This window comes from Dendronephthya gigantea, unplaced genomic scaffold (assembly GCF_004324835.1).
Source record: "Dendronephthya gigantea isolate DGI-Jeju-01 unplaced genomic scaffold, DenGig_1.0 000163F, whole genome shotgun sequence".
NCBI lineage: Eukaryota > Metazoa > Cnidaria > Anthozoa > Malacalcyonacea > Nephtheidae > Dendronephthya > Dendronephthya gigantea.
In genome coordinates, this window is record NW_021163173.1 from 231,279 (window position 1) to 251,107 (window position 19,829).

The 19,829-nt window shown below is 37.1% G+C and overlaps 1 protein-coding gene across 1 annotated transcript; it reads right to left on the reverse strand.

Annotated features, from left to right (window-relative positions):
- Window positions 1–220: 220 nt before the first annotated feature.
- On the reverse strand, window positions 221–3,107 carry LOC114537746 (basic phospholipase A2-like). The gene is made up of 6 exons (XM_028558837.1): window positions 3,021–3,107; window positions 2,880–2,937; window positions 2,565–2,613; window positions 1,290–1,434; window positions 1,085–1,197; window positions 221–422 (listed from the first exon to the last, which is right to left on the reverse strand). Exons 2-6 carry the CDS (start codon window positions 2,913–2,915, stop codon window positions 304–306), a joined length of 462 nt encoding a protein of 153 aa, XP_028414638.1. The 5' UTR covers window positions 2,916–2,937; window positions 3,021–3,107; the 3' UTR covers window positions 221–303.
- Between the last annotated feature and the right edge of the window lie 16,722 nt (window positions 3,108–19,829).

Consider the following 19,829-nt stretch of genomic DNA (forward strand, 5'->3'; position numbering starts at 1 on the left):
ACTGGGGGGGCAAATGCATTCTCTGGGGGGGCAATTGCCCCCCCAGATATATAGTTAAAAAAGGCACTGCTCCCGAGGTATTGACGCGGCGAAATACTGCATGCAGACAAAATGTTTGCGCTAAAATTAAACACACACTGAGTCGGATTTCTGCTATGATCAGTTTTATTTCATCCAGTCTAAAAGCAATTCAAAGAATAAAAGCAACAATTTTAGCATTTCCGCAGCTCAATTTGCAGTGGACTCCCATCAAATGAGGGTTTCACTGCCCATTCTGTACATTTTGCGTTATAGTTGACACATCTATCGACCAGACCTTGGCGGATTCGCATTTCTGAAACAAACAGCTGCTTTGTAGTCACATTCACAAAGACGTCTTCCACAATCTCTGCTAAGTTTTCCCAGAAATGATCTTGGTCGAACTAGAAAATAGCGAAGCACATACGTGAGATCGCGCAAGCTATAAAGCAGGTAGTAGACTGTATCACGTATCCTTTGTTCCGTCTAATAGGCGACGCCCTGGTAAGCCTATGGTGGTCAAAAAACTAAAATTATACTCAACTTAAAGATTTTGAGGACAGAATGGAGTCATTCTGGGGGAGTGGTACACAAACACATCTTATAAAGAGAAAGTCTCGCGTAAGGACCTTTGCAAGACCACGGTTTATGTTTACGGAACCAACGGGTAAGCATGGGTTTAGCTCTAGCTTTACGAACTTCAACGCAAACACTACTTTCATAGCAAACCATCTCGCATCTAAAACATAACTCCTCCTCAACGTTTTAACTGCCCATTAACCTGTCTTATAGAACAAACCGGGAGTTCATACTTCGCATGCAACTTTTCAACAAAATTCTAAAATTGTAAAGATGTCAAACTGGTTTCGTTGGGAAGAGAGTGAAAATACATTCTTCCGAATAGGTCGAAAGAGACCTGGACCTCTCAAATAATCTCGTAAAGGTTTCTGTCGGCTATGGTAGTAAACCCACTTCGGACATTGAACTTTTTATGTGCCAATTTGAATGCAAATAAGTTTCACATCAAAACCTGGCTTTACATTATTTATGCTTTCTGTCAACTTACCGCATGTGCATTTAATTGGGTCTATAAAATATGGATGGATATAAACTCCGACGCTGGTGCATATTCCAAGTCTCACTGCCTCACCATAGCAGTCATCATGTATTTTACAGCAACTGTTAAACATAGATTAGAATTATAAAATGAATCGTTTGTGCTATGACTCCAAGATATGCCGGACGGTTTCAAGATTTTAAAAGATTTTTACTTATCAAGAGCGTCTACTGGCTGTCCGGTCACTCCTGGTGGTGTTTTTCCACAGTACTTGCCATGATCAATGTACTCAGTAGGAAAACGTTTAGTAAAACAGGCAACCATATACGCAAATTCAGCCAAGCTTCTCTTATCTTGGCCTAAATTAGAAATTTTGGATGGATGAATAAAGAATGCTTTGTCACTAGTTGTATTAAGCCTGATGTCAAAACGAAGCTTAATCGACGTGGACCGATCCTGCACACATGTAAATTACAGATTTCAATGTTTATACATTGATACTTTTACGCCCAAATAGCCTATGATATTGTGTTTTAACGAGAAACCACATCCATCAAAAGTACACATAAACATTGGCAAACCACCAATGACAAACGGCTAATTTCAAGGAACCTGTTATTTCTTTCGAAAATTTGAAACGAACTTTGCCGTTTGCGGTTAGAGGGGTATCGTAAATGTCAAGCCACGGATCAAGTTAAACTCATTAATATCTCATGATTTGCAACACATCTCACACAACACTATATGAGATGTTATACACCTATTCCGATATGTCACTTTATGAAAGTGACAGTACCCATCAGGGCCCAATTATCGAGAGATTTATATATGCCACTGCTTATTTGAGTATGCTCTTTCTAGCTGTGCCGATTTATTTTCTTCTTGTTATTTCTGTCAAAAATTAGTCAAAATTTGAAGAGGGCATGTATACTCATATATTATAAATGTGTATATAGAGCGTTATGCACAGAAGAATGATCAAATAAAAATCATTCTTACTCAGCAAATTACTTTTATGAAATTTAATTGCAGGGATAGATTTATTTTTTCGTATGAGAAAATGCTATACGCAGGTTTTGATTGAGCTAACGATTTTCTTCAGTTGTGCAAAATTTTTGTATGAATTATGGCGGCAATTTGTTTGCGTAAATGAAACACTTCTAATTTACAAGCTTGAGATATTGAATCACAATCCGAACTTAAAAAACGTCTTAATAAAAGGATAGTCGTGCGTTTATTTTTACTTCAGGCAAAGCTTTCGGGAAGTGCGCGAATACAACATAATTCCCAACTAGAAAACAGGGATCCAGAGCAGAGCTTTTAAGAAAGATTACTTCAAAAATGAGATTTTAGACCAACAAAGGAGTATTTTTTCAAACCTATGGAGGCCCCCTGTGTATCACATTCCCCATCACAGTCTTATGATTTGCCAGCTTCCTGGGTCATTCTATACCTATATGAAGGTGTTGTTACTCGTTATTTTACTCACTTTCAGGTTTTCGGGATAGACTTTCTAGCCACGAGCCTTCGGTTGGAGCCTTCAATGAGGAAAAATTTCGAAGCAATTTTACAATGAGTAGTTTAGTTAGCAATGCTGAAAAAAAGTAGCGCTAAATTCCTAAATATGAGGTGGAGTTTACTAATATAATCTTAATCACGCAAACTACAATCGCCTTAATAGAACTTCACATAATTATAGACTATTATGTATATCTGATTCCATAGTTAACGGCAAAATTTGACCGATGCGCAAGTTTGCACTCAAATTCTTACGGCAAACTTTACATGCAGAAATTTAACCTACCAATATGCAAAGAAAATATATCCACATCAACATCATGTTTTTGCAAAAGTGATAGTTTCTATGGATAAGAATAAAAACCCAAAACTATAAGCGTATAAAAGGCTATGTCAATGAAAACGAGATGCCCACTGCATTACTTACCCTATGGTGACAAAAATCTAGAAAATCAGAGCTCCTTCACCCCACTTGTCAACAAAGATTCAATTCTTTGAAACAAACTGAGGAGCGTATGAATTTATAGACTGTAGGTAAAAAAAATTCATTGCAATTTAGATTAGCAGTGGATATTGCATTGGTTTTTTGTACCATTGTGACATTAACCATCTTAATCAGATCGGCGTCTTTTCGAGTGACACCGGAAGACCCCGAGAGTGCTTGAGAACAAGGAGTATTTGCATAATCACGTATGCAAAGTTTGAATAATAAGGCAAGTATTAGCGTTTATCTTAATCCTGGCGCACACTGGCGGAATTGCACATTGACGGAAATATGACGCAAATAGAAGGTAAAAGCCTCTCATGCAATTAGTTTGCTCATTCTGAGAACAAAATTTTTACATCACTGCCAAAATATACCACAGATATAAACAGGCCTATATTGATGACACTATAAAGCATGCTTAAGATTTCTCGTAGTCTCGACATAAGACTTGCAAAACACATAGCTAGCTTACAAAAGGCTTTATTCTGTTCATGCTAATAAATATTTCTTTACGTGCATATGCAGGGTGTACAGGGTGTTCAAAAAGAAGACGCAACCACTTAAATATGCAGAACATTAATACAGCTCTAAAGCGCAATAGATAAGCACCTCTGGGAATTGAAAATGGCTCTTAATCCTTCATTTGCAATGCTAAAAGTCATTTTAGCTGAACTATGGTGCAAACCCGAACAATATTAATATTCTTGCATATTTAAGTGGTTGCGTTTTTTTGGGACACCCTGTATAAAGAAAACGCAACACTTAAAATTCATGCATATCCGCTTTGTTTTACAATACAAAACTAATTAGATGTTTGGTCTTTCGATAGCTGGAATTTAAGAAGGCTTGTAATCGTATTTTAGCGCAGCTAAATGGGGTTTCTTATTACTCCGGCGTAGGCGACGGAGTTTAAAAATCGCCTCGTTTGGTTGTTTTTTTTAGGGTGTTTTTGTTCGTCGTCGCAAATGTTTTTTGGCGCGAAATACCGTATATTTTGAAATCCAAAGCAATCAGCTAATGTGATCGTGAATGTCTACGTTAAAGTTTCGTCAAATGGCGAGGGCCCAATAGCGTATGAGGGGGAATGAGCAGTGCAGCCTCCTGGACACGGTGTACGCGTTATGGAACGATTAGTTATTAATATGTATAATGTATAAGTATAATGTATAATAGAATAGTCAATATGGTAAAGAATAGGAGGGTCGATATTGACAAGCCGGAACATTGCAAGGAGAACTTGGTACTTAGTATGACATGGTAAGTAAATATTACTGTGATTCTTCGTGATCATCAAATTGCCCTTCCGTTCTTACAGTGACAGTCGTGGGATTTTTAGGCAAACAATCGTATGTTGTTGCCGAGTTCAATTGACAGGACTCAAACATTCAAGGTCGAGGGTTTCCAAGCTCTTGTGTCAATCAATCGTATGTAGATGTTGCGCGGTTAAGCACTTGAAAGTATAACGTCAGCAAAAAGCTAGTAAGCTTAGTTAATTTAGTTTAAATTGTAAGATATGGTTCACAGAGTTATTGTTTCAAATTTTTACTATAAGTTAATGATAAGTTTTCTAAATTGTGAACATTTCTAAAACCAACTTGACCTGTGCGTCACCGCCAGTCTTAAGTAATTATGGAGGTCTAGCAGCGACTACGAGTACGACTACGAGTACGAGATTCGTCATTCTCGTGCGTTGTTTGCTTACGCCATCAGCCAAAACTCGTAGTCGTTGGGCTTTTTCAATTTTCCAACAAACTCGTACTCAAAAGCCGAACGACTACCAGTTCTGGCTGATAGCGTAAGCAAACAACGCGCGAGAATGACGAATCTCGTACTCGTAGTCGTACTCGTACTCTCGTAGTCACTGCTAAAGCTCCCTAATAACTAGGGATCCAAGGACGATGCAAAGTTTCGTTGCTCATTCCCATTTCTATGCCATCTTGGTGTGTGCACGGAACTTCGTACCCCACTAAAAAGTTCCGTGCGCACACCATGCAGGATAGCGTGGAAATGACGCGCGCGCTTCTGAAAATTTTGGACACAAAAACGTTAGGAAAATACAAGAAGTGAAGCTTTTGGTATAATGTCTATTCTGTGCTCGTACGTAGTCGTGCTCCCAATCACTGCAAGTAAAGCCAGCCGCACACGAAAGCTATCAGCTGACCTAAAGACCTTAGCTCAGCAAGTTATTCTCGTGTGCGCTGGAAAGTTTTCGTGAGGAATTCGCCTCGAGAGGCAAGTTTCTCACGTGTGTAGTTTAATGAATTTGAGATTTCTGATCTCATATATTTTATACGGTATAAGTCAAAGCAGAAAACTAGCTGAACGGGAGAATATTTGCCTCTTGAATTCCGTTTCAGTGTAATGTATGCAAGTTCCTTCTTTCCGAAACTCTCTAGCTATATCATGCATGCACAATACAATATTCAATATTGTAAGAAAGCAGACAGGTCAATATTGATCAAGGAGAATAGGAAAATGTCACTTAGCCTGTCGTGCATGTAAAGTATAGTTTATTGTGGCCCTTCGCACTCATCAAATTCCTCTTCCATGCATGCAGTGACAGACCTGGGATTTTCAGCCAAAAAGTCGTTGGTTGTTGCCAAGTCCAACTGTTAAAACTCAAACATTCATGCAAAGTCTAGGGGATACAAGCTCTTGTGTCAATCATTATTACGTTTATTTTGCGCGGTTAAACTTAATTCGATAAAATTGTTAGCATAAGGCCCGTTTCAGACGTCGAGCTTTTCATGTGCCGAACCTCATGTTAATGAGCAAAAGTCTTTGTTTAAGTTCATTTGCATTTGATTCGGCACATGAAAAGTTCGACGTTTAAACCGGCCTAAGTTTAGTTTAATTCATAAGATATGGTTCACACAATTACTGTTATAGCGCTTCATCGTGTCATTATTTTTACGAGAGTCTCGCCATTTTGAACGTATAGTCATGGTGGTGCTATGTTTTACTGGAACGGCGTATTAAGCAATATAAGGCTAGCGGGATCTCTCACATAATATTGTTCGACAAAAGCTGGGTGCTTTTATATATGATTATTACGAGTGTATAAAGTAAAAGCAACGTTTACAGAATAAGGGATCTATTGATTGAGACTGAAAACATTACATTTTGAAAGCATAATGCAGGATAAGAATATATAAGCAGAAATATAAGAATAACAAATCAATCCAAATCCGCAGCGCTGAAGGTGTTCAACTGGTTCCTTTACCCGAGAGTGAGACAAGTCTTGAATACTTCTTGTTTCTATTTATTCTTTATTCTTTGTTGGTTTCTTTAACTTGCATATGTAAACGGTGTATGTGTTGACACAAATTTATTCAACATATAGCTCCATTCAGGAAAGCTAGTGTTTTTTTGTTTGTTTTTTTTATTTAAGTGTTTTTTTGTCTATTTTTCTACTAGAGCTAGGGATATTTTAATTATATAGTTTGAATTAATGTTCGTGATGTTTGTGTCTTGGCTCTTCCTGCTTATGCTTCGTCTTTTCGTTTATTTTTCGTTCAGTCAACTTCGTCAGTCTTGTTGAGTTTTTTGACGTTTCACATGATTTTACTCCAGTGGATCCATTGTTGAGGATTTCCTGTTGTTCACGCGTGTTCGTGGGTTTTTTACGCAAATGTTGCCTCTACAATGTGGAGTGATCCACGACTAGCCAATAAACTTTGTAGTTTTCAGGTGTTGGTTGGTGTTAGAATCTCGTTTCAGCACTCGTTTTTTAGTTAGCTACTTAACGTATTGACGCACTAGTCGATTTGGTCTCTTGCTTAATTGGTCAATACGTCTTAGAAATGCGTGTGTCAATAGCGTGTATCATATATACAGAGTTCAGGACTTCAGGTCAGTGGACTGTAATAGGGAACTTTAGATTCGCTACGGCTACGAAATCTAGTACGACAACGAGATTTTTTCCATTAAGTGCTACTAAAAGTTATAACAGTACATCAGTTTGGTGCAACTGTTGTTATAAAGATGTGGTATGCAAAAGAAAGGACGATAAAAAGCCTGCACTTGTAGATATTTAATGGAAAAAATCACGTAGTCGTACTAGATTTCGTAGCCGTAGCGAATCTAAAGTTCCCTAATAAACAACTGGAACGATACCTCCTGATTGTCTTCGTGAAGCCAAAATTTGCGGGACTTTACCTCCACACACGCGTGTTTCGTTATCGGATCGTATAGTGTTTTACCAACGGTTTTAGTTTAGACTTTTTAAGTAACCCCATTGACAATAAAACTAAAGTTGCTCAGGTGTCGATGTACATGGAATAGAGAATGTAGAATATAATCTGATATTTGTGCCGGAAAATGGACGGTACACCGTGTCTGCAGGAAGGCTGCACTCCTTAGTCCCCCTCGTACGACAAGGGAGAATTTTACAACGACGCGTTGTAAAGTTCGAAGAAACAAATGCGAGGATATATTTTACTGGCAACTTTAATATTCTTGCATGCACTAATAGAGATTTATCAATGCTTTCTCTCATATTTAAATATGTAATCATTGTTAAAAATCATTGTTAAAACTCTGGCATTGCCCAAATTGTTGAAAATTGCCAGACATTAATTTCAGCTTTTTCAATATCATTTTTGGTATAATATATGGCAGCATTTACCATATTCAAAAATTAACTTGTCATTTTGAAAAATGCAAGCACATGCACAACTGGTTTAATATTTGCTAAACAGCATGTAGATGACGAGTTATAGATTACAAATTAATTACCATTAATTACCTAGATCTTAGAATTTACATACAGATTTAAAAGTTATCAATGGTACAATCATAATTTTAGAGAGTAATTTCATCATTTGTTCCACTTAAATTTGCATTCATAGATGATGATGTTTGGTTTGAATTGCTTGTTTTAACATAGAAGCAAAAACGTGTAAATAATTTGATACATGCAATTAAGCTTACTTCGTTTTCCTTCAGCTTTAGGGGAATTTTTTTTGAATATTAAATATAATAATAAATTGCATTACCTCAACTTAACTATAAAACCCCCAAAACTTAGGTTTGTTGAAAAAAGGTCTATATATTTCCAACAATAGTTTCATTTTAATTCCCTTAGTATTTTGGGACCCTGGTGCTGGGGGCAAACTGCCCCTTCTGTCCTCCCTTCCTCTGTTTGAACTGAAGAAATCCATACCTCATTCACATGAAATCCTTTCACACATTAAAATCACTCACCTATATTTCCTAATGTTCACATTTTTCGCGCACACTAATCTCGCTTCTTGTCATACTGTGATTCGAAAAAGATTGGACAATATGCGATTCCAAAAGGAGTTATCTAAACTTTAGCATCTTTATCATTGTATTTTTCCCGCGTTTTACCAACAGATGTGCGTGACCTCTGCGTGTGCGTCGCGCAGTATGATCTTCTTATATGAAACTGGAGTGAATGTTTGTCGTGTTCATAAATAATGATTCGCACGAATAGAATTATATACACGTCAGTGTGTCAGTGTCAGAATTTATAGCGTTATCGCCCAGTGGGACAAGGAGGAAATAGTCTTTTTGGGGTACTTTTTCCAAAATCATCAGCGTAAGACCTCGTAACGGCGCATTTCTTTCATTTTAGGCTGAATTTGTTCTTCAAATGGTCTGTTTATTCTAAAATTTTGCTTTTCATGTTTTTTATGTTATTTAAGAAATATTGAAAGTACCCCAAAACGTTATCGTGAGAAACAGAGAAAGGCTAATTGAATCACAGTGATTGAATTGGATTGAAATTTTGAACTAATCCCCATATTTGCCTACATTTATCAGGCTAAGCCAATCAAAATGCCGGTCAGTGCCAGTGGTTGGTTATCCGACATGTTGAAATATTCTACTGCAATTTTTATCATTTTGTAAATAATTAACAAAATATTTAGTTTAATTTGGTATTTATTTCGATCGATAGCCTTCATCATTCCATTTTATCGCCGTTGCGATATAAATTTCCAAACTGGACAAACGTTTACTGCACAATATGTCAGACAATGAGACATATCATAAAAAAACAGCGAAAAAGTGGTTCTTGCATTCGCAGCCGTTAGACGAGAGGACTTCTAGTCAATATAAATACAACAACATTGCACAGAAAACAATTTACGTGTGATCAATTCCAAGGGGTGAGTTGATTTCGTTTATGTATTTTACACCGGGATTCGTAAAATAGCAGATGGTAGATGTTTTTTGTTTCTGTTTTATAGCAGCATTGATCCAATTGTTTCTTTCTAAATAACTGTATCCTCTATATAAGGGTGATATTTCCTTTTGTCACTTTTACACGTCGAAGAACATACAATATACAATATACGTCGAAGTCCACAAAGTTGCGTTGACGACGGTATTTTAGGTTCACAACGCTTAATTTTCCATTTATTACTGCGTCGCGCACTGCGCGAACGCAGTCTTAAATTGCCGTCGGTGTTTTGTTTTTTGTTTTTTTTGTGTTTTTTACGTTTTCGACCCGGTCTTCCTGGCCGCGCAGGCCAACTAAGATACTCGTATTTTGAACTCGTTTGATTTCGTATCGAAATATTTTCGTGCTAAACACACTTCAAATAGTAATCTAAGCCTAGTAACCCCCACAAAAGAAATATTTTACTGAAACAAAAAATTGAAAAAGTTTGTTGTCGCCGGGATTCGAACTCGGGTCGTGCGAACCAAAAGCAGGAAACTGCATGCACAATGCACGTCATATAAAATACCACGTACACGAGTCGCTGTGCATGGCCGATAGCGCAGGAAATCTAGACGTCTGTCGTTCGAGAAAATACGTACAGGTAATCATAATGCTGGATTCTCGTCTTGTCTTGTTTGATATGCTCACACTGCATACACTAGCACACACTGATGATGGTAAACCTACACTAAAACGGGTTTACAGACAACGATCACATGAATCATGAAAGCCTTGTATGCCATGAAAGCCTTGTATGCTATGAAAGCCTTGTATGCCATTCTATGCCATTTTTCAATCAAACCGCACCTTCCTTTCAAGGGTAAAGACGGCTAGACCGATCCTATTGAATTTCAGTACAAACTGATTCCCAGAGTACATGATTCCAAACTCAGCCTTATTCACGTATATCGTTAGCTACAAATACCTAGCACCAATAATGCAGTTTTACCCCTATATTCTGTACGAAGTGCTCTATTTACTAGAAACCCTAAGAAAGAAACATTTTTCTAAAGGAATAAATATTGACAGGAAATGGGGCACGGTTGCATGAAACGATTGGCGTGACGCAGTAACCGCCAGAATTGGCGTCTTGTTTTTACATAAAGTACGAGATCGAGAACGGCCATTGTGAACTTTAGGAATGAATGCTATATATAATGAACTTTAGAAAGATTCTATTATATATTGAAGCGAGCCTTGTATTGGGTTTCTGTCATCTTGGAGATTTCCTCACGAAGTCGCACCGTATATCTAATTGCACGAAACACTGAATTAATAACCTTTCCTTCTTCTCTCAGTCCCAGACAGTGAACTCTATATATATGGAAGGCTCGCTCTAGTACATTGCGTAATCTAAAAGTGAAGCCAAACATGGCGGATCATGAAGGCTGCTTGGGTACCGAACCAAACCTCCACAAACGAGAGGTTAAAATTCAATATGGCGGCAAGGTGTAGGAGTTGAACTCGGTCAGTTTTGTAAACACAACACAAATATACGGCATAAGTTACCTCTATAGAGAGAATAACATTGCCAGGTAAGGTTGTAACAAATTGTATGTATTCATTTTTAAAAACTTCGTACTTTTAAAAACTTTGTAACGTCCGAAATGTTAGCTTTTTTATTTTTCGTCACAGTTTTATAATTCCTGTTTTTAATCTCCACGCGCGGTTCGCGCATTTTACGCTTCGTGGAGGACTGGTTCGGTACCCAAGCAGCCTTCATGATCCGCCATGTTTGGCTTCACACTTTGAACTGGACCGAGCCTTCCATGTATATAGAGTTCACTGGTCCCAGATAGTCGCATAGATCGTCGTCGCAAGTCTGTAATGGCGCGAAATATACTAGTATTTAACATGTGTATGTGACCGTATTTATCTACGTCCCAATCTTGTCTCCCAAGAGTTGTGGTGCACAGCTCGAAATCTCTGAGTAATTTACTGATGCGCGATTCGATTTCGCTCGCATGATACGGCAATTCCTCCAAGAGAAACAAATAAACCGTGCGTTTCATGCTGTTCGATTAAGTTTAGATTGAATTGGGGTAAGAATATATTAATACATGTTGATTCTGGTCCTATTTTAATAATATCACTGCTATTTCGCCGTTTAACAAGATGATGTGATCAGTGGCGGCGCCAGGTCTGAAAATTTGGAGGGGCATTTGAGGGGCAAATTAATATTTTGGGGGGGCAAAATCCTTCAAACAGAAATCCATAAACCGGTGTGTAATAAGAATTTTGAAAAAGGACTGCTGTTTACCCGTGCCTTTATGTTTTCATTACGGTAGACAACCATTCCCTTTACATTTAATTTTTATTATTTACAAATATCAACTTCGTTACAGTTATTAATCAACAATGTGAACAGGGTTGCATAATTATTACGTACCCCTTGTAAACTTAAGACTCTAAAATACACTTATATGTATATAATAATTTTCAATGTAATTTAAACAAGGGTAATTCGGCATCTCGGAAACTTTTGAATAAACCTATCTACAACCTCTTCCAAATCAATTTTTAGTGCTCTTTTTCTATGAATGCTGATTACTGTTAAGAATTTTAACCTAGAATTCGCCATTGTCGTTCTTAGGTGGTTTTTGATTATTTTTAATTTGCTAAATGATCTTTCACAGCCCGCAGTACTAACGGGGAGGGTCATAGCAATCTTGACAGCTTTACAGAGCTCCGAAAATGCTAAGTTTAAAGGGTTCAAGTATTCTGCAAATTAAAGTTGTTCAAAACATTTTCCTGACTTCTCAAGCATTCTTTTAGCCTGTTTTGTTTCCATTTGGATATCTTCTAAGTTTAAATTGTAATGTCTTGCAAGCTGTGAAATCCTATGAAAATCTAGAAATGCGTTTGATGTTGGATCTAGGCATGAAAGTGATCGAAATATTACAAGATTTTGTTCGCTGAAACGCCTTCTGAGCTCACTTATAAAAACATCAATTGTAGGATATAATACCAATCTTTTCATATCGGACGATCCTGAAATAGTGTCACGGAATTTTGGAGCGTATCAGATGCCCCCTTTACCTCAAGTAACACGTCATGCATAAGGAGCATGCAATAAATAAATTTCTGATCAATTTGATCTAAAATACTGCGAGCGACTAGTGCTCGATCACGATTATTATCAGTGCTATCAACATGACGAAGAAATTTAATTAGGCATTCAAATCGATCATTTATAGCACTGACGGCGCGCACTTGACAAGCCCACCGAGTATCGGACATGGTTTTAAATTCAATCGGCTTTTGGTCGGGATACATGTCTTTCTGAAATGCAATCCATCTTGAATGCACATTGGAACCGCTCAGAAAGTTGTAACACATTTGCAACGCTGCAAAAAATCAGCCACTGGCACAACACTTTTTACTGCCTGAACAATCACGAGGTTCAGACGATGAGCGAAACAGTGCACGTAGAGAGCTTGCGGTACAACTGTTTTTATTCTCTCTTGTACACCGGAACATTTTCCACTCATGATGGCGGCTCCATCATAACCCTGAGCGACAAGATTGTTGATGTTAACACCGATCTGTTTCATTTCATCTTGAATAGCATCACTAAGGCTCTCGGCGTTGAATAGCATCACTAAGGCTCTCGGCGGTGAGCTTCTCTGCATTTCTAAAACCAAGGAATTCTTCGTGCACTTCGTACTCAAACACATATCGAAGCACAAAAGTAAGCTGTTCTTGTTTCGACAAGTCCTTTGTTTCATCAACCAAAAGAGCGAAATATTCGGCTTCCTGAATTTCTTTGGTAACTTCATCAATATTATATCACTGAGAATTTCAAGAATAGCATCTTGTACAGTGTGGTGCGTGTTTGGCATTCTGGGGTCCGCTTTCAAGTCTGTCCTTTAGGATTTCGGAATAATTCTTCATCAGTAAAGGACAATATTTCAAGAAAATTTCCTCTATTGTTGTTGTCATCGTCGGTGTTGGATTCACGATGTCCTCGCTGAGCAATATTCTGAACTGCGGTCAGTCGCAAGGTATCGGCGATGATTTTGAGGTAGTTGCGATTTCGTTCGACTAGTTTGTTGTGACCTTCATTAAGTAAACTTGTGACTGTCTGGTTTGCAAGTTTTGATTCCATGTAAGCCTTGTACCTACACAGAAATAAATATAAATTGTTAAAACTGCGCCAAAAGGTTTGAAAATTGTTTTAAACTTTCAACCATGATACTTGGATAATTATAAAACACTGTACCTGGTCGCGCTGTCTACATGGAGTTGGGAGTTTTTATGTTTTGATAGTCTGTTGTTTTGTTGACTTTCACCAGTACATTTCTTCCACTGACAAAAACCCTCGGTCACGAAAGGACGTGAAGTATTTTTAGCTACCGTGGAAAAGTGACGGCAGGTAAAGCAGCAGACTTTATCTTCGCAAACGGAATACTCGAGCCAGGGGAACTTCTTAAACCACTCAGGAGTAAAACGTCGACCGTGTATCATTACCAGAAATTTGCGACATGATAATTTGCATGTATACTAATTTGCATTGAACTTGCAGCATAATGACCTTCAACTTTTACTATAAAATACATATAGTAATTATACAAAACTTAAAAATGCCGTTGCCCTAGACCTTGCTCACTGTTTGCCGACCTCTAGATCGGTAGAGCAGCTGTTTAGAAGCGTTTTGGTGACAGAATTTTTTAGCTTGGGAATTTCTGCATTCTGCCAAATTTAAAGATATATTGCTCAAAGTTTTGTCCGTGTTCTGTCCACGAACTTTTAAAATCGCTCACATTGATTCGAATATTTCGATTCAGATAGTTGATAAATTGACGTATAATGTACCAAAAAAAATTGTTAAAGATATCGTCTTTCGTATTTGTGTATAAACTTTCTTGTACGGCGCGGATTTTTACTGCAAAAATATTATCAGTCTTATCTGTAACTTGAATAATACGAAGGCTATATACCCATTTGTTCACAATCATTTGGCCGAACGTAGAAATACCTAAGGTAAGTAATTCGATCATTAAAACGTTGGGAAACGGCTGTTTTATTGATCCAGAGGTCGGCAAACAGTGGGCAAGATCTAGGTCAACGGCATTTTTAGATTTTGTGTATTTACTATATGTATTTAATAGTAAAAGTTGAAGGCCATTACGCTGAAAGGTAAATGCAAATTAGTATATATGCAAATTATCATGTCGCAAATTTCTGGTAATGCTTAGGAAAGTGAAATTCCTTTTTTAATCCTGGCTGCGTTGGTCCGTCGTCTGGTAACAGCGAAATGTCTCCAGGCCCGGCGCTAGTTAAAGTTTTTTGCAGCTGCGAAGTCAGGATTGATGAAGATGAAATATTTACGTCTTCTGGTTGTCCAAGAATATCTTCAGCGTCATCCTCCTCTACTTCGGACGCTCCCATGTCACTTAATTCATCACTATGTAGCAAATCTGTTCTAGAACGTTTTTCGGCAGGCGCACAAACTTCATCTGCACTCGACTTCTCGACATGACAGAAGTTTCTGATATCCATCTTCAAGTTCAAATCGGCAATCTTATACTGTCATATAGGATGTTTACATTCGAAACATGCATAGTAATTTGTAATATATCATAACTTTCAATTAGTCAGAACTAAAATTAGATTACTATGTGTCAACAATTGACAGTCACGCCCATTTTATCCTGTAGCTGGGGTAAGCTGTGTAGCTGTATTTTGTATTTCAATTTATTACTATTAAATATTATCTTTTACGGCAATAATTTGAGAAAGGGGGGCAAAATGGGGGGGGGCAGAAAATAATATGGGGGGGGGGCATTTGCCCCCCCTTGGCGCCGCCACTGGATAAGCCTCTTTACCATACCAAACCATCAAATGCTGTTGGTGAACAAGGTTTCCAAGCATATCATATGTTTGACAAAGTTGTTAAGCTCACTGTAAATCAACGTGTGCAAGGTATGACATCTGAACAAATACAGTTCAGAGATTTATTGTTACGACTTCGCAAAGGGGAGCCAACAGCCGATGACTGGAAATTACTTCTGACACGTCAACCATCAAGTGTCACTAATTTATGCGACTTTGAAGATGCTACTAGACTCTTCTATAGTAATGAACAAGTTGCAAATTACAATAATGAACAACTAACAAAACTTGAGCATCCAATTGCTCATATTAATGCTCGCCATTCTTCTGCATTGGCCAAAAAAATGTCCTCAGATGATATGTCTGGGTTGGAGCCTGTAGTATTTCTAGCAAAGGGTGCTAGGGTCATGTTAACCATGAATTTGTGGTCAAGTGTTGGCCTCTGTAATGGAGCTACTGGAACAGTTGTTGATATTGTCTATCAGAACAACCATCAACCACCTGACCTACCTATTGCAGTCATTATTGAGTTTGAGAACTATAGAGGTCCTTTTTTTAATGTGGATAAACCATCTTGCATTTAATTTGTCCAATCACAGTTTCATCACAGTCAGAAACAGGTTCTCAGGAACGGCAACAGCTGCCTCTGAGACTCGCCTGGGCTCTAACAATACACAAGAACCAAGGATTAACTCTTCCAAAGGCTTGGATAGATATTGGAATTTCATACGTGGCCATAAGCAGAGTGAAGTCTCCTTCATCTTGCGTCATTGAACCCATGACATATGAGCGATTAACAAGCTTGAAATCATCAGCTAATTTACAATACAGGTTTGAGGAAGAAAACCGCCTAGATCGTTTAGCACAGACTACCAACAGCAGTGCCTTTTAAATTGACAAACCATATTATAGGTTTGAAATTAGACATGGGATTGTGATGTAGATCCCATAACCTTTATTCTGTATAAATTACTATCTTTATTCCTTAATGTTTTTTGTATGTTTCTCTATGTTATTGTATGTTTCTCTATGTTATTGTCACTGTATGTGTGAAAATATTATCATCAGCACATTAATTTGGTAAGTTTTTTCTGTTTTCGTACTCACTCCCCTTTTACGACATATTTTAGGCTAATTGTATTCTTAAGGTTACGCTCTTTTGTTTTGTAGATTCCCTTTTTCTGGATAAATATACAAAGGAATTAACTGATCAGAAACTGATGACATTACTGCCACTGGACTCTGATTTTTGCCAAAATCAGACAATTGCATTACAATCAATAATGAAAACAAAATGAACCTGCAATACTGTTATGTGCACTCATTTTTTGAAAATGATTCATCGAGGCAAGTGATGAGACATTATTTTGCTCAAGAAAAATACAGTTATAGTGAAGAAACGTGTATGGTATATTGTTACCTGTCGGTCGTGTGCTACCAGTGGACACATGAACCAAATTAACATTCAGTCTCATGGATCTGGCAGTTTCGAATAACGTCATGTATTGATGTAATATTGACAGTGTTCTACTTCCAAAACATGTTATTACTTAAGATATTTTCATACGTGGAATGCGATAATTGTAGCTTTCTGAAAGAGGAATAACGAACAACTTATCAATTAATCCAATTGAACTATGGTATAATCTCAGTAGTATACAAAATGTGATAATATAAACTTAACCTGAGATAAATTTTTTTGACAAAATGCATACATACAGTGTCACCATGTACATGGAATTCTTCTTTTCTTTATGTCATGTATGTGATAATCAATTATGTTAACTAATGTGATGTAATGTGATGTGATGTTATGTGATTGTCTTCTCTTTATTTATTTATATAAAATAATAATTCTTTGTTAAATAATCTTCAAATAGAAAAACGTGTAACTGTGAAGAATTTTATAAAGAATGGATGAATCCACTTTATGACTATAATTATGTGCCATAGCCATCAGTTCAATACCGTTCCTATCTTCGATTCGGCGCTTCTGTTTATATTATAGCAATCGCAATTTGATTTTATATTCAAAAACAAATTAAATTTAAACACTATTGACTAGCATACGTTTTTTGGCAGAATGATAAGCTTACATCCTATCTCGTAACGCGCAAATACAACTGTTGAGCAGGTATGCGCACAAAATCTTTCTCCCAGGCAGCATTTCACTTGCGATAGTAACTCCTAGTAATTATAATATAAATCGAAATTTACATATCGGGACAAAATCGTCAGGTTGGCTACGCTACTGGCTGTTAATGGTGTAAACATCAGTAAGATATGCCGGAGTAAGGTTATTTAAAGCTTTATGAACGAAGATTGCTGTTTTAAACATAACTCGATATTTGATAGGTAAGATTTTAGACTGGATAAAAAGAGGTCTCGATGGAGATATTTTAGATTGGTCGTAAATTAACCTAAGGATAAGTTTTTGCAGTTTCTGTATTCTACAGATGTGTGATGATTTTCTCTAAATGGTACAGCAGTAGTCGGATCTTGATTGGAAGAAGATTTTGTGGAATAGAAGTCTTTCATTTTGGAAATAAGAAAAACATAGGTAACCTAGTTATTGAAACATAGTAACATATAGTTACTGAAAAACATCCATGCTTCGGCTAACTCGAGCACTTACAAAGCCCTTGCTAACTTTCTAAACAAATGTCCAGGCAACAAAAGACATCTGGCAAAATAATCCCTTGGGGGATAAATTTAAATAAGAATCTTAGAGTAAATCAAATATTTTACTGTGGACCAAGACATCAGCAAAGCCCGACACACACCGGACGTGAATTTTCAATTTTCAGAAACATGAATTAAATCTGGTCGCAAAATTTGGAATCTATGAAGGCCAAAGCAGTCAAAATGCATTATCACTGGTGATCTACAAGAGCATTAGAATTAATTTAATTATCGCCCCGCGTTTCCAAATCACGTTATGTCTGTGTGGGCCTTAAAGCCGGTGTTACACTATGCAACTTTCCTTGCAACCTGGGCCCGGTTGTATAAAAACGTCGTTAACTTTAACTATGATTAGCACTAATCACTGTAGTTAAATCCTTAACTATGATTAGTTAACTACACGAATTAACTGCGTTGCACGAAACCTAGTTTGTCGGATGATTAATTAATGACGTAGTTAACTTGCGTGGAGCTTGCGCGGGGTTGTAAACAAAGAAATAGCATGAAGTATCTCGAAATTATTGACCGCTGTTATTGATTTTGAACAAAATTGTGGAAAAAGTTCAAAATAGTTTAATAGAATATACATGGTTTGGAGACCACATAAAACTACAATACAACTCATTAACTACGTTAAGGTAGATTTATGCAAAAAATTGTTCCTTTCTCATCACATGTCTATTGTATTTTGCACGGATAAACCAATAGCAATTTTATAATTAACATATTTTTGAAGTCAAGGTTGATGAGCTTAGCAAGACGAATGCCACTGGTAAATTTGGCTAAAATACAATAGACACGTGAGGAGAAAGGAACCATTTTTTGCATAAACCTGGATAATAACATAGATAATGAGTTGTATTGTACTTTTATTTAGTCTCCAAACAATGTATATTCTATTAACTGTGCGTTTTCTTAGCATTTTAAACGCTCTTTACAAATTAACATCCCTTAAAATTATAATTGCATTGCATGTTGCAAGGAAAATTGCATAGTGTAACATAACGGCCCGTTTCCACTAAGCTATTTTGTTCGCGCGATCTGCAAATTCTGTAACGTGATTTAGCGTTTTTGCAACGAGTTTTTTTCGAGGCTCGGTTTTTTTACGCTCATTTATTGACCAAACGAAAGCGTTTTTTTTAATCCTCAAAATACATTTAATCCTATTTTAAAAATTTTAACCCTGGGTTAACTAACCACTAATTCTGCATTGAACAACACAGTTTTAACCCAGGTTTAACACTAACTCTGGGTTAAATTTAACCTGCTATTTAACAATTGACCCCTGAGGCTCAAGTTCCAAGGAGACCAGAAACTATCGACGGCTACCACCCTATTGTGGTGAGTGGGCAACTGCTGCAAAAACAGATGGAGATAAGCCAAGAACTGTGAGAGGCCTTATTATGTCAACACAAGGCAAACTTCTCAGATGCTGACTGATCTGGGGATCGTCATGATAGAAAGTCTACTGCTCCGCCTTCTGACTGATTTTTTGATATTTTTGCATATTCTTGCTTTTAGTCTTATCAGTAACAGAGTACATTCTATTATTTCTATACGCCAGAAGTTAATTGGGTCCGACAAAATTGGATCGTATGAACCAACCAATGGTCATCTTAAAGACAGTTCTAATAAACCCATTCGATAATTACGCCACAACGTCATCGTTTTTAATTTAGAACCACCTTAACAAAGAGGGATTTCAAGTTTTACTCTTACAAGCTATGTGGAAAGCATAGCATGAAAAATAATTTTTAATTTTGACCAATAAGTGTAGAAATAAGTCGTAACACTAAAACGAGGCTACCAGGCCACGACCGGCAGCCTCGTTCTTGTGTTATGGCTTATTTTCAAACTTGTTTCTCAAAGTTAAAAATTATTTTTCATGCATGTGTTGAAGAAGGATGTTTTGCATCTTTCCACGTAGCTTATGAGAGTAAAACTTGAAATCCCTCTCAGTTAAGGTGGTTCTAAATTAAAAACGATAATGCTGTGACGTAATTATCGAATATAGGTGCAGTTCTGTTGGAATATAGGCAGTT

Coding starts and splice junctions, on each gene's coding strand:
- LOC114537746 (XM_028558837.1), bottom strand. CDS start 2,915: ATGATGTTGATGTGGATATATTTTCTTTGCATATTG. Junction 1,435..2,564: donor TCTATCCCGAAAACCTGAAA/GTGAGTAAAATA, acceptor TTTCTAATTTAG/GCCAAGATAAGAGAAGCTTG. Junction 423..1,084: donor CCCAATTAAATGCACATGCG/GTAAGTTGACAG, acceptor GCTATTTTCTAG/TTCGACCAAGATCATTTCTG.